The 15,102-nt window shown below is 48.6% G+C and overlaps 1 protein-coding gene across 1 annotated transcript; it reads right to left on the reverse strand.

Annotated features, from left to right (window-relative positions):
• Positions 1–8,327: 8,327 nt before the first annotated feature.
• Positions 8,328–15,047, reverse strand: PLAU (plasminogen activator, urokinase). Its single transcript, XM_008578467.1, has 11 exons — positions 15,008–15,047; positions 14,767–14,854; positions 14,302–14,335; positions 14,078–14,185; positions 13,554–13,728; positions 13,299–13,390; positions 12,931–13,150; positions 12,576–12,724; positions 11,455–11,595; positions 10,957–11,120; positions 8,328–8,420 (listed from the first exon to the last, which is right to left on the reverse strand). The coding sequence occupies exons 2-11, from the start codon at positions 14,821–14,823 to the stop codon at positions 8,328–8,330; spliced, it is 1,233 nt and encodes a 410-aa protein (XP_008576689.1). The 5' UTR covers positions 14,824–14,854; positions 15,008–15,047.
• Between the last annotated feature and the right edge of the window lie 55 nt (positions 15,048–15,102).

Raw genomic sequence — 15,102 nt, forward strand, 5'->3', positions numbered from 1 at the left:
GTTGATGACTTATTTTTTCTCTCCATTTTCTCCTTTTTTTAGATGGGAATGTCTATAGCTGTTATTTTATGCCTGTCCCGGGGAGCAGATAAATTGTCTCTTGTGTTTCACACGTTCACAGATGGAAAGAAATTGTGCCTCCAGGTGGAATATACCCAGCACCTCACTCGTACCTTATTTAGATTATTTAGATTAACGAGATTTGGAACTTTTAGACTGATGAGATTTAGGTGATATTTTGATTTGATGCTGTAATGGGTTGAGATTTGGGGGGATGTTGAATGAGGTGAGTATATACTGCAGTAAATGTTCAATAAATATGCAATAAATGTGACTCTTTGGGGGCCAGAGGGCAGACTGTTGTAGGCTATCACCAAAAATATCAACATCTCTGAAATCTGTGAATATATCCGTTCACATGGCAAAAGGGACTTTGCAGGTGTGACTAAATTAAGGATCTTGAGATGGAGAGATTATCCTAGATTATCTAGGTAGAGACAATGTAATCACAGTGTTTAAAGGGATCCATATAAGAAGGAAACAGGAAGGTCAGAGTGAGAGAAGACGTGATGACAGTCAGAGTGTTGTAGGGTCACGAGCCAAGGAATGTAGGCAGACGTCAGAAGCTGGAAAAAGAAAGAAAATTAATTTTCCCCCCCAGAAGGAGCCCAGCCCTGCTGGCCCATTTTGGACCTCTGGCCTTGAGAATTGTAAAATAATACATTTATGTTATTTTAAACCATTCAGCTTTTGATAATTTGTTACAGCAGCAATAGGAAACTAATATACTAGCCTCTTCTACACTGAGCTCCACACCATCCAAGCCAGCCTACTCACTCTCCCACCTGAGGCCCTTTCCACCTTCCTATCTCTCTCCTGGATCCATCATGAAAATCCCTGACTAGCCTCAGCCGTAGGCTTCCACCGATTGTTTCCTTGGAGCTCTTTCACTGTCTCTGGTTTCTTGACACTTCTCAGATCTGCTTTTTCCTTTAACTGATAGGTTTTTTTTTTAATTGAAACATAGTTGATTTTACATATCTGTGGGGTTTAGCATTGAATATTAATACCTGTGTGCAATATGTGATGCTCAAATTATAACCTTTTTTAAACTCTAACTACACATTAAAATCGTTTAAAAATATTGAGGCCCAAGCCCAGACCAATTAAATCGGACTCTGAAAGTAGAGATCAGGTTATTAGGTAATTTTTAAAAGCTCCCCAGGTGATTCCAGTGTGCATATAGCATTGAAAACACCTGCCAACCTCTTGCTTGCTGGTCATGAAACTTTAGCATGCATAGGAATTACCTGGAAAACTCTGACTATAGACGCCAGGGCCCCAAGCCCGAAAAGTCTGATTCAACATGTCTAAAGCAAGTGTAGGATCCTGCTTTTCTAACAAGTTCCCCAGAGGTTCAGATGCTGGTGACATTTGGAACATTGAGAGACATTTCTGTCTGCTCCCTGCCTAGGAGACTCGACTGATTGGTAAGATAAATTCCTTAGACCAGTGATTCTCAATCTTTGATGAATATCAGAATCACTTAGGGACATTACTAAAAATACAGTTGCCCAGACACAATCCAGCTTTGTTTAACCATGTTATTTATAACAAGCTCCCCAGGTGTCCGGGATGAATACTGAAGTCGGATAGTCAATGCCTACAACAGGGGTTCTCACACTCGAGCATGCAACAACAGCACAGAATCCCCTGCAGGGCTTGTTAAATAGATTGCCGGGCCCCACCTCTAGAGTTTCTGATTCAGTAGATCTGGGGTGGGGCCTGATAATTTGCATTTCTAACAAGTGCCAGGTGGTGCAGAAGTTGCCGATCTGGGGAAGATCCGCTGTTTAGATTGGCGGTCTAGGTGATAGAGTTTCTGATTCAGTAGATCTGGGGTGGGGCCTGATAATTTGCATTTCTAACAAGTGCCGGGCGGTGCGGAAGTTGCCGATCTGGGGAAGATCCGCTGTTTAGATTGGCGGTCTAGGTGATGGTTATTCCCTGTGTCTCCATTCCATCATTTCTCTTTCTCTCGGTTGAAAGAGTTCAGTTGAGGAGAGAGAAAGGGCTGAGGGAAGTGCCCAAAGAGGTCTTGACTTTAGGGGACTACAAGAGGGGACTTTCAGAGAAGGACTTCTGGTCAGCTCACCAGGGGGCATGCTGGAATAATTCCAATAGCTCTCCAAGGCCAGGGATGGTGGCCAAATTCCAGAGGGGAATAAAAGTGATTTGATCAATAGCTGTTAACTTCACAGATATGTCCAGCCCCAGTGGGATTCAGGCTTCCTAGCAGAATCTCTGAGCCTGTGGTGGGGGGGATGTGCAGGTATAGTGAGGAATAAGAGAAAATCTGAGGATGGGGATGACTGTTGTCACCAAGATAATTAAGGAAAAAGCCAAGCTGGAGCTACAAAGTCCTGCTCTCCAATGGCATTAACCCCATCTTAAACACATGCTCTGGAGAGAGAAAGCTCATAGGGTGAGGATGGGAAGAGCCAGATGAGCGAGGAAGTAATTTCCCTTCCTTTATATGAAGAGGGAGTGAGAAATTAAGGATGACTGGCAGACCGCAGAAGAGAATGCAGGGGTCAGGCTGGGACCTCACCAGCCACAGTCCTTACAACACCCTCTCCATCCCTACGCCCTGCATGCTAGAACTCGGTTATGCACTACATGTAAAATCTTCATCTCCAAGTCACATTTCAGTTCCAGGAAGTCAGAAGGCAAACAGCTAGGTCCAGCATCTGCTGATCTCCTTACATATACCACAGACCCTCCACTAATTCACTGACAGTACATCCCAGGGCCGGAAGGTTTTGGCCAAGTTCCTGGTAGGACCACAGTCACAGGTCTGAACAGAGCTGGGGTATTTGGGGGTCAAGCATCAGCCCAGGCAGGTTTGAGTTTCATCGCAGCTTGGTGATTATGGTAACAGGGAAGATCTCCAATCAGGTGGACAGAGTCAGAGGAGTTATTGGCATAGCTGGCTGCCCTGAGGAACTGATCTGCCAAGTTCCACCAGTGCTAACTCCGGCTTGGCCAACTACCTACTAGAGATGGCTTTAGGGAAATCACTTACGGTAGAGCCTGAGTTTCTTACCTGTAAAATCATACCGTTACCTTATCTGTCTGAAGGCAGGAGACTAAACCAAATGATTCCTCCTCCTCCTCCCATCCCCAGCCAGGCACCGAGTCTATTCTGTCTCCACAAAATCTCCCGTATCTGTACCCTCCCCTCACACTCCATAGCCATAACCCTGGTTCAGACAATCTTCAGCTCCTACCTGGCTAGTTGTAGTAGCCTCCAAACTGGTTTTCCCTGCTCATGGTCTCAGCTAGGCCCAAGAATAATCTTCTGGTCAGTCTTTCACACTGCGGCCACACTGCTCCAAACGCTTTAAGATTCCCCCTCAATAAAATCCGAAGTCCTTCATATGGCAGGCACGGTCCTCTGGGGCAGGAGGTTCCAGCTCTTCACAGTCCCTCCAACCAAATCTGTCTCTCGTGCAGGCCCCACCCTGACCGCTTGAACGATCCTGGGTTCCTTGAGGGCCCCATGCTCCCCCCTTCCTCTTTACCTTTGCACATGCTGTTTCCTCTGCCCAGTGTGTCATCTCTCCCTTCCATATTTGCCCTTCAAGATTCCACCCACGGTCACCTCCTCCGCCCCTCTCTCAGCCCTCCATGCCCCTCTGGCACGTCATCCTCACTGTGATGCTCTCTCCGTGCTCTGCTCATTCACGTGTCTCCTCCCCCACTTGACCTTCCGCTCACGGAGGCTGAGACTGGGGCTTTCATCTCTACACCCAGTACACAGAGCGGTCAGTGCCAGGCCATGACCAACTCTCAATAAGTGTGTGTTAAACAAATGAGTGAAGGATGAATCAATGAATCAATTAACCTCTTGAATACTCTTTCAACCCCCAGACTTCACTAACTTGGGCTAAGAGTGCCCTTCTTTCAGCGATTCTTTTTAAAAATGCAAACCTTTTTGTGCTGGCAGGACATTAAAGTTAATGGGGTATTTAAGATCTTAATCAGGTAATCAAGCAGAGCAAGGGTACCCAAAAAATGCCTGAGGAAAAGAGGTATAAAAGCAAGAGTGGGTAGGGCACCAGAGATAAATGTAACCCATATTTCCTTTGAAACGCCAATAATACTGTCTCGTGTGTACATACAATTGACAAAGAACTTTCACATACTTTATCTGTGATGCCTCAATCCTGAAAGTTAGGTTGGATGAATGTTATTATTGTACATATAGGCTTGGAGAGATTTGTAACTCCACAGGAAAAGGTTAGTGATAAAATAGCCAAAGGAAAAGGACAAAACACAAAATTGTGTACATAATATGAACACAATCATGTAAAAAAAAAAAAAGACAAAGGAAAAGGAAAAGCTGGAAGGAAATAATACATCAGAATGCATTCATTCAGTAAATATTTATTAAATGTCTGCCATATTCTATCTAGGACCTGGGGATAAAATGGTAATCAAAAACACACCATGCTTGACCTCATGGAGTTTATGATTTGGTGGAGAAAAAAGACATTAAATAACAATGAAATAAAGGTAGTAAAATTTTTTTTTTCCTTTTTGTCTTTTTTTTTTTACTGACCGGTAACGGGATCGCAACCCTCGGTGTTTCACCCACACCGCGCTCAGCCAGTGAGCGGGAACCACCGGTCTCCACATGGGATCCGAACCATCGGCGGGAGCGCCACCACACCCCCAAGCGGCGCACTCTCCAGTGCGCCACCGGGCCGGCCCAAGGTAGTAAAATTTTAACAGTGACAAGTGCATCAAAGAGGTGGTACATGGTACAGTCAGACTATAGACAAAATAGCAGGACCTTATATAGACAGAGGCAGCCCAGAAAAGACTTCCTTGAAGAAAAGAAATGATGTTGAAGCATGAGGAGGAACTTAACTCGTCCAGAAAAGTCAGAAGGAAAGTCCCAAGCAGAAGGAACATCATGTGAAAGGACCCGTGGTGCGAGAGAGATTGACAAGTAAGAGAGCAGCTGGGTAGTGCTAGATTGGGGCAGTTTGGTGCCAGGTGAAGCTCAGAGAGGAGGTAGGAGCAGACCTTGCCCAGGCTTGCTGGCCACCCTCAAGGAGCAGTCAGAGTCACTAAGCGTATGTGCACTTTCAAAAGATTACTCCGCTTTAGGTGAGCAGAATGGATTGGTGGGGTTGTGGGAGGACGTGGAGGTGAAATAAAGCCAATGAGGGAAACCAGTTGGGAAGCTATTGCAGTCGTCCAGGCAAGAGCTGATGTGGCTTGGCCTCAGCTAATGATGGTGGCGGAGGAAATAGAGAGAAATGAATGACTTCAAGAGATATTAGGCAAATTGCTAGGATTTGGTGATAGATGGGATAAAGACAGAGAGGACAGAGAAGCATCAGGATGACTCCTAAGTTTCGGGCTTGTGTAATTGAATAAATGTGGTGCCATCATCCGAGTCAAAGAGTAATGGAAGAAGTCCAGATTGGGACATGAGGACAGGGCCAGTTTGGGGCAGGTTGAGTTTGAGATGCCCTGTGTGTGACAACCAAAAAGTGTGTCAAATAGACCAGGGAAAATAAGGGTCTGGAGTACAGAGGAGAGGTCTGGCTGAGGATAAGCATTTATGATTTGTCTGTTTATTGATGATAATGTAAGCCTGGATACGAATGAGCTTTCCATGGAGAAAGTTTAGGGTGGGAGAGGAGAAGGTTTAGGATCAGGCTTTGGGGAACCTAACATTCAAGGCCAAGTAGAGGAGGGGAGATTACAAAGTGTTACCAAACCAAGAGGGAGTTCATTGACTGCCACCCCTAAATTACTGAAGAGTCCCTCAAGCCAAAGTTAGCAGAGATAAAGATCAGTGTTTATTTTGAATGGCCAGTGAAAGGAGCCTGTGTCAGCTAAAGAGCTTTGAGACCTTGGGCTCCCAGACAGGTTAAAATCACAAACACTTGTAGAGCAAAATAATGTCTGGGGCTCCAGGGAGTCATGTGAGAAGTTGATTGGTTCAGGGTGAAGTAGGCACAACTATTCCTAGCATCTTTTTTTTTTTTTTTTTTTTTTTTTTTTTTTTTTGTCTTTTTTGAGACCGGCCACACCGCGCTCAGCCAGTGAGCAGTGACCGGCCATCCCCCGGCCATCCCCATATAGGGTCCGAGCCCGCGGTGGGAGCGCTGCTGCGCTCCCAGCGCCGCACTCTCCCGAGTGCGCCACGGGCTCGGCCCTATTCCTAGCATCTTGACTGGTATTTTCCATGATGCCTTAGGGTCCAGGGAGTCTTGTAATGCGGGTGGTCTTCAGAAACAACTTGAGATTGGTGTTACGGATGTTATCTTAAGCCATAAGGCATTAAGTTAAGGAATAACATTCTGACCTTCAAACCAAATCTTAGCCTAAGTAACAAACAACCTGACTTTTAAATCAAGTCAGCCTAAGGAAGTATGTGTTTAATCAACTCTACTCTTTTCTTATTATTAACTGGATTTTATTGTTACTCCTGGGAATCCAGCCCATCCTGCATGGTCAAGCAGATATTCTTTTTTTTTTTTTAAAAGATGACTGGTAAGGGGATCTTAACCCTTGACTTGGTGTCAGCACCACACTCTCCCGAGTGAGCCACTGGCCGGCGCTCAAGCAGATATTCTTTAGCTATTTCCCTTTCCCCTAGCCCAGGCCTGTTCCTGCTGGGAATAGGGGAAAAGCTAGGGAAAACTGGGGTCTGTCCCCTGGTTTTGAAAGGAAACTCAAGAAGCCAGAAATGTTAACAATGGCTGTGGACTGTCTCACTTGTTCTTATATCTCCAGCATCTGAAAGAATCTAAAAGAATGCCTGGTATATAGGTACTTAAAAAAATAAAAAAAAGCTCAAGAAGCCAGAAATGTTAACAATGGCTGTGGACTGTCTCACTTGTTCTTATATCTCCAGTATCTGAAAGAATCTAAAAGAATGCCTGGTATATAGGTACTTAAAAAAATAAAAAAAAGACTGTTGAATGACTCTTGATGTGACTGCAAGGTCAGAAGGGGGCCTAGACCATCTTTTCTCCCAATTTGTTATTTAAAATTCAGCCATGGTACTGAGACTTGCTACAACATGGATGAAACTTGAAAACATGCTAAGTGAAAGAGGCAAGTCACAAAAGACCGCATATTATATGATTCTATTTATGTGAAATGTCCAGACTTGGCAAACTCATAGACACAGAAAGTGGATTAGGGGTTGCCTTGGGCTCAGAAGGTTAGGGAGGAAAAAGGAGTGATTGCTAATGGGCACTTTATGAGATGGTTTCTTTGAGTGAGGTGATGAAAATGTTCTAAAATTGCTTGTGAAGTTGCACAACTCTGTGAATGTACTGAAAACCATTGAGTTGTACACTTTCAATGGGTGAATTGTATGGCACATGAATTATGTTTCAATAGAACTGCTATTCTAAAAGCCCCTCAGCAACTCCTCTCCCTGTCTCTGATTCAAAGGGAGGGCTCAACTGTTTCCTGCTGGGGAGGAAGGTGGCCACAATGGGGGTGCGTGTGGAGGGGTGTCTGCAGGGGTGTGGGTGTTGTGGACACTGGCTTGGGAAAGACAGGGCATACATGGAAATTGAGTTGAGTCCTGACAATAGAATGGGCCACAGAATATTTCAGAAGGAGGGGCTCTGGTGAAAACGGAAACCACTTCAATGAAACCAGATTTCAGCAAAAAAGGCTGAGGTTAGCTTGAGAAGGGTGAAGTTTGACTTTGAACCTGGTGGCTGAGTGCGGTCTCCTCACCTGGCCTGAGAACATTTTAAAGGAAAGAATTATTACCTGGGAGAGAGTTGAAATGCTGATACCCTCTGCCTAGAAACCCAGCACCCTGGAGCCCGGAGCTTGAAAGGAGCTGGTACTCATTCCCCCATGTGGGTGCACTGAAGGGTAATACGTCACAGCGCTCTGTGTGTGGACGTGCTGGGTTTGAAGCACAGCTCCTTGCATTTGCACCTGCATTGCTAGGGCAAGTCAAACAGTCTCTCTGTGCTTCCATTTTCTCTGCTGTCAAATGGGGCTAATGATAGTACCTTCCTCCTAGAATTGTTGGGGGATTAAATCAGACAACACAAGAAGAATCTAGCACAGAGCTCGGTCATAGTGAGCAGTAAAAAGAAAAAGGCAGTTCCTCAAATGAGAATCTGGAGCCATGAAGCTGGTTGCTGGAGAAGGGGCTGGTGCATGCCAGCCCCCAAGTAAGATCTAAGATTCAGAGAAGAGCCAGCAGTTGGCTGGGGGTCAGGGTGGTGGCCGGGAAATGGTCTGAAGATTGTTAGCAGCCTCATTGCTCAACTGCCAGTGGGGCTCATGCTTCCTGTTTTCAGTGTCTCTGAGTCCTGATGCTGGAGCTGCTCAAGTTTGAACAAGATCTTTCTTGGCCCCTGGGGGGATGCAGAGACTGAGCAGACACTCAGCCTGGGCTGGGCCCCTCAGCTTCAGATCATGCCTTTTCTTTCCTAACAAGTTTCTGCTCCCACAAAACACTGAATGCAATCCAGGATAGAAGAGGGAAAGGAGTTCCCATTCAATTCTACAAGAATTTAAATAGCCACCATTTTTGTTAGGTGCCAAGTTTATGCCAAGAGACTTATGATCTCATGAATCCTTATAACAACCCTGGGAAGCAGATATTATCTCTTTTTTACATATGAGGAAGTTGAGGCACAAAGAGGCAAATAGTCTTTCCCAAGTCACACAGCTAGATTTGGAGCCAGAATTCTAGTCCAGGCCGCCTTACTCCAAAATCCACGCCTTGAACCACTGCATCACACTGTGTAAAACAACATGCTAGTTTATGGGATTAAAAGCTGAATACTCTGGGTTCTTGCTCTCCAGGAATCCACAGTCTAGAGAGCTTCTGGACAGGAAGCCCAGAGACCCTGTACCCCTGTAACCCACTGAGAAAACAGGCAGTTCATGAAGAAAAATCATGCTGTCCATATCTTGTATTTTCTGGGTCCTTCATATTTTCTGTCCAATTGTCCCCAAAGGTTCTCAATCAGTGGTGCGTATCAGAAACACCTGGGGAGCTTTTCTAAAATCACGAGCCCAGGCACCAGCCCTGACCTGAATCATAATCTCTACAGGTGGGGCATAAATTTGCATATTTTTACAAGGTTCTCAGGTGACTTGGTTAAGATAATGCCAAAACCTATTAACACAACTTGGAAATCCCAGTATTTCGGCATGCAACTGTATCTCCCAGCCTGCCACCAGTTCTTCAGAACCTGATGTTTAGTTCAAAATATATGGTCACCCCCCTTAGTACATCATCCAGCTTTAGATACTGAGTTCCCTGATCTTAGGAATAGCAATGGCTGGTCATAAGCTTCATTAACGCATTGAAAAAACTCAGCATCAGCCCCCAACAGATGATGGGAATTGAGGTTTTCTGTTCCCTGAATGCCTCAGGCTGGGGTTTTGGATCAGCAATTTTCACTCATGCAAGTGTTCTTCTTGGTTGAGGTCAGTCCAAGGATTGTTGAAGGCAGAGTGAAGAGAATGTGGTGGGTGGAGTTAATCCTAAAGAGGACCACTGTGTACAGTTGTACAGGATGCACACTGTACAAAGGCATCAGGCTAAGAAGACAATTGGGAGCTGCAACTCGGCCTGCACACCACTTACCAAGCCATTGGCCCCTGGCACGAGACACCTGCTTGTACCTTATGTGCTGTGGAGTCCCTGCCCTACAACTCTCCTACCTTCTACTTCCCTAAGCCCCATTAATCCAAGAGATGCAACCCCACAAGAAACTCTGGGGTGCGTGCCACCTTCATCATTTTTCTACTTTTTATGCTCCCCAGCTCTCTCCCATAAAAGCACCAGGGAGAAACCAAAGTCTTCAGAAAAATCACATTTTATTGATAATTTTTATTTAAAATTAAAAAAATAGATATAAATAAAAATAACAGAATATATTTATTAAATATTCAGTGTGCGGGAATGGTCCTCACCCCACCCAGTGAGGATTGGATGAACTAGGCTGAAAAGTCAGAAGGGATAACTGGCCAAGAAATGGACATCTACATGAAAGTGAAACAGACATTTAGAGCTGGTCACAGGCATTGCCCCAGAATCATAATCTCACAGCCATCATCACTTGAAGGACCCAGGAGGCCCCAGGAGTGACCCACAACCCCTCTAGACAGACCGCTGTGTGTGGCATCACTGTCCACACAGTTTAGGGAAATACCTAAACTTGCTGTCGGACACACCAGCTGTTACTCACTCACACATGCACTCACAGCCGGTGCATAAGTGTGCAAACATACATGCAAGCCCGTGCACAAACATATACACACGTATAATATTTCTTGATACATTCATGGAATGCCAGAGTCCTTCCCTCAAGTCATTAGTGTCTCTACTCCCCAAATTGGCCAAGCTCCCTCAAGAGACCTCAGCTGTTACACTTCCTAATTGGGAAATTATTCATTTCCCAACAGTGGACCTTGTGAATGCCCATTGTTAGGGGAGCTGGCTCTTCTTCCACCCACACACAGGAGATGCCATTTTTAACTCCAGGAGGCTTTAGTCCAGAAAAAGACAAACTACTGTCAGTTCCATCCTGAGTCAGGACCACCCCTCCATCCTGGCCAGGGGGTCTGGGTGGCCAGCACCCAGGCCCGTGTCTGAGGGTAAAGCTGTTGTCATTCATCCTGGTGGGCAGCACAAGCAAAACCACCTCTGCGGAGCCTCTCTTCCTTACAGCTGATGCGATGACCCCACCGCACAAATGACAGTCAGCATGGGTGGCGCCCGTGTCCTCCCTCATCCTGAGTCAGGACCACCCCTCCATCCTGGCCAGGGGGTCTGGGTGGCCAGCACCCAGGCCCCTGTCTGAGGGTAAAGCTGTTGTCATTCATCCTGGTGGGCAGCACAAGCAAAACCACCTCTGCGGAGCCTCTCTTCCTTACAGCTGATGAGATGACCCCACCGCACAAATGACAGTCAGCATGGGTGGCGCCCGTGTCCTCCCTCGTGGTGACTTCAGACCCATAGTAGTGGGGCTGCTGACACTCCTGGTGGGAAACCAGCTTCACAACGGTCATTTTCAGCTGCTCTGGATAGAGATAGTCGGCTAGGTGGGGGACACAGGGAGGAGTTTGAGTTAAGATGTGTCTGTCCATGTGGACTCTGCCAGGGAGAGGAACCAAAAATTGTCCCTACCAGGGAAAGCCTTTACTCTTTTTTCACCCAAATCTGGGCCTTTACCCCACCTAAAGTCTTTCGCCCCCCACCTATTCCTCCTTGTGGCCCATCAGTCCCTAAACAACGCTCCCCACTCCATCCCTGGACCCATCTGCCACCTCGGTGGTGCTCCAATCTCTGTCTCCACAGTCCTCCCTTGATCACGCTGAGCTCACTTCCAGATCACAACACTTCCCCAAGAGTCAGCCCCAAATGTCACTTACTGGAATTCTCTTTTCCGAAGCCAGTAATCTCACAGCTTGTGCCAAAACGGGCATCTCCATACACTGGGGGCAGACAGATGGTCTGTATGGATCGGGATGGCTGTGCACACTGGCCCGTGTTGGATCGGATCTTCAGCAAGGCTGGGGTAGGAGGACAGAATCACAGGGGAAGGATTGCCTGCTGGTCAGATGGTCACCACTTCTCCCCTCCAAATGCTGAAAGAGTGGCTATGTCTATCCTTAGGTCAGTTAGGGTCAGAGGTCATCCAGGAAGGTCTGCTGGTAGCTTGTCACCTGGAAGTCTCCCCTGCCCCATGCCCCAAGAGCTTTGTTCCAGCTGTTGATAAAGGCTTGTGCAGCCAAGGCTGCCTCACACAGCTTGTTTCCTGCAAAAAGCCCGGCTGAGATGCAGCCCTGGCTGCAAATGCAGCCCAAGGCTCTACTCTCCAAATTCTGTATCGTGGTACAGACAGAGGCTGCATCCCGCAGAGGAAAGGTCATCTTTTTCTATTTGCACAAACAGGGCATTCCCAGCCCGAATCATATGCCTACAGAAGAGGTTTTGTGTTTAGGAAACTGTGGCACCAGCGCCCTCATTAATTTCACTCTGGGGCCGGCCTTCTACTCTCCAAATTCTGTATCGTGGTACAGACAGAGGCTGCATCCCGCAGAGGAAAGGTCATCTTTTTCTATTTGCACAAACAGGGCATTCCCAGCCCGAATCATATGCCTACAGAAGAGGTTTTGTGTTTAGGAAACTGGGGCACCAGCGCCCTCATTAATTTCACTCTGGGGCCGGCCTGTGGCTCACTCGGGAGAGTGTGGTGCTGATAACACCAAGGCCCTAGGTTCGGATCCCATATAGGGATGGCCGGTTTGCTCACTGGGTGAGCGTGGTGCTGACAACACCAAGTCAAGGGTTAAGATCCCCTTACCGGTCATCTTTAAAAAAAAAAAAAAAAAAAAAAAAAAAAAAAATTTTCACTCTGAACTCTTCCCTACCCCCCTCTCCCTGTGTTGTGTAAAGCAGGGGCTTCGAGGTCCCCCACAACCTCTGCCTCCACTGGGTTTCTCCGGGGACCCCTCTTTGCCCAGCCACCATCATCAGGTTTTCCACTCACCAATGTCATTGTGGTGCGCGAGTGTGTCAGCACTGTAGTCCTCGTGCAAGATGAGCTGCTCCACTTCAAACTTCATCTCCCCGGGCGTCACGGAGTTGAGCTTTGACCGGCCCAGGTAGACCATGTAGTCCTCCTTCTTTTTGTGATTGCTGTGGGACATGAGACCTGTCAGACAGCCTGGTCTCATGAAGTCCTGTCACTTCCTCCTCCCCACCCAAGAGGCCTCAAAGCATGACTTGTCCTACATGGAGAGGGGCTGGGGGAGGTGGTGGGAGAATCAAGGTGGAACAACAAAGGTGTTGGGATGTATTTGAGGAGGGTAGGAGGGCCGAAGAGAAGAGACAGAGGGACGCACATGAAGCAGTGCGTGGCGCTGACCACCCAGCAAGGACTGATGAGGCTGCCCCCGCACACGTAGGTGACAGAGCCTCCCCGGTGCCTCCTGTAGATGGCCGCAAACCAGGGCTGGTTCTCGATGGTGGTGAACTCTCCTCCAACAATCTTAAAGCGGGGCCTCAGAGCCTTCTGGCCGCACTGAAACTCTGATTTTTCTGGAGGTGTGGAGGGCTTTTTTCCTGGCAGAGAAAAAGAGACATGTCTTGAGGAGGCAGGTAAGATCCCTCTCAGGCAGGCCTCCCTCCTCATCCCTCCTGTGATGGAATAAGGGGACAGACAAGTTTGTCCCCTTACCCCCTCTGTCATAAGCAGGTGAGTGACACTCACCCACAGAGCAGTCATGCACCATGCACTCTTGGACAAGCTGCTTTAGGCCAACCTGCACGTAGCACCAGGGCCACGCCTGGTTGTCTGGATTCCTGGCAACACAGAGAGGTAGAGAATGTCATTCCAATCCAGAATGCTGAAAGGCTCAACCAGAGGCTCTGCTTTTCTCATGCGATGGGCAGCAGAAGGGGATGGTCACAAGAGTTTCTGCTAGGCTATGGGGGGGTCTCTTGGTCCTGGCTGCTCCCACCTCACCTGCAGTAATTGTGTTTCCCCAGGCCCAGCTGAAGGGCATCAGGTCTGTGGGCATGGTATGGTTTCAGAAGGACAGCAGCAGAGTTCCAGGCCAGGCAGGGCCGACCTGTGGTGTCGGTGTTGGCCTTTCCTCGGTAAGAGCGACCATTCCCGTGATAGCAGGTTTTTGATGTATCTATGGAAGGATGTGAGGATGAGAGAACATTAGAAAGAGGAGGACGTTCAGATGGGCACTTTAGACATGACATGGTTCCAGACCTGGCAGAAGACACTAGAAAAGGTCTCCTTCCATCCCCACTTCACGTTTGTGCAGCCACTGCTTCATGAGCCTGTGTGTGTGTGTGTGTGCGTGTGTGTGTGCGTGTGTGTGCACGCGTGCTTGACTGTGTATATCACATAGAGATGAGGATATCACCCACCCCACCTCCAGTTCCTAACTCCTGCCTGCTCTTACATCCCACTCATCTTGCTCTGCCCACAAATCTTCGGTGCCCCCTACTTCCCAGTTAGAGGGATCCCCATACCTATCTCACAGTGCTCCCCTTGGAATTTCCTCGGGCAGTTGCATCGCCGAATGTTGGAGAAGTACTTGTAGGACACACATGTTCCTCCATTCAGACAGCCACAGTTTGCTACAGAGCACAAAGGTGGGTAAGCAAGGAGCACGGGAGGAGCAAGGGAGGGGCTGCCCCCAGGCCTTCCCGAGACATCTATGCAGTCAACTATTGTGCAAGGGGTGGATACTCACATGCATCAGACACTCGATGATGTGCATGGCTGCCCTGAAAGAGATGGGGGGTGAGGGTGTCACCAAAGATCCCATGCTCCTGGGACTCTAGGGAAGGATAAACCGGCCCCAACCCCCAAACCCACGCTTGCCTCCAGCTCCCTCTCTCCTCACCCTGTTCATATCTAACTAGTCCTCAGATGAGAGATCACAGGTTTCCAGCAGTGAGAAATGGATTGACTGAAGCAAGCTTCTCACACCCGGTGCCCTCAGGCCGGGGCAGTCCCTGGGGCTTCCTCCTCCCTCGCCCGCGAGTGGGAGATCCCAGGTTCTCGTGCCCCCCACCCCCCGCCACACTCGTCCTATTCCCCGCGAGAGTCTGGCTCTGCTGTTGATGGAACCCGTGCAGCCCGGCCTCCCCCGGTGCAGGTCAGGGATCCTGCAAGCCCCTCCTGCGATGGGAGCGAACGCAGGGAAGCCACTCACTTCGGAGTCGCTCACGACCAGGGCGCAGAGGAGCAGGCACGCCCGCAGGACTCTCATGGTGGCGAGGCTGGGGCCCTGGACAGCGGCTCTGCAAGGGAAGGAGAAGTCACGGCAAGAAGCGGTGGGTGACCGCAGTCCAGGCCCGGCCGTCCCTCCTCTCCGGGGGCTCCGGGCTCCCGGCGCCCGTAGGGGGACGCGTGGGACCGGGAGCGGTGACTCGGGGCGCGGCCGCCGCACTCACCGGAGGCTGCGGGCGACACGCGCGGGGCTCTGCGGCTCTGCTGTGCGGCCGGCGGCCGGCGAGCGCTGTATATCAGGACCCGCCCAGCCCCGGCC

Source organism: Galeopterus variegatus, unplaced genomic scaffold, assembly GCF_000696425.1.
Source record: "Galeopterus variegatus unplaced genomic scaffold, G_variegatus-3.0.2 Scaffold1689, whole genome shotgun sequence".
Taxonomy (NCBI): domain Eukaryota; kingdom Metazoa; phylum Chordata; class Mammalia; order Dermoptera; family Cynocephalidae; genus Galeopterus; species Galeopterus variegatus.

What these genes read in the sequence shown, in the direction of transcription:
- PLAU (XM_008578467.1), bottom strand. Translation starts at nt 14,823, where the DNA reads ATGAGAGTCCTGCGGGCGTGCCTGCTCCTCTGCGCCCTGGTCGTGAGC. An exon ending in AGGGGAGCACTGTGAGATAG is followed by an intron (nt 13,729 to 14,077) that starts GTATGGGGATCC and finishes ATCCTTCCATAG; the next exon opens with ATACATCAAAAACCTGCTAT. An exon ending in CGCGCACCACAATGACATTG is followed by an intron (nt 11,596 to 12,575) that starts GTGAGTGGAAAA and finishes CTCCTACCCCAG; the next exon opens with CCTTGCTGAAGATCCGATCC.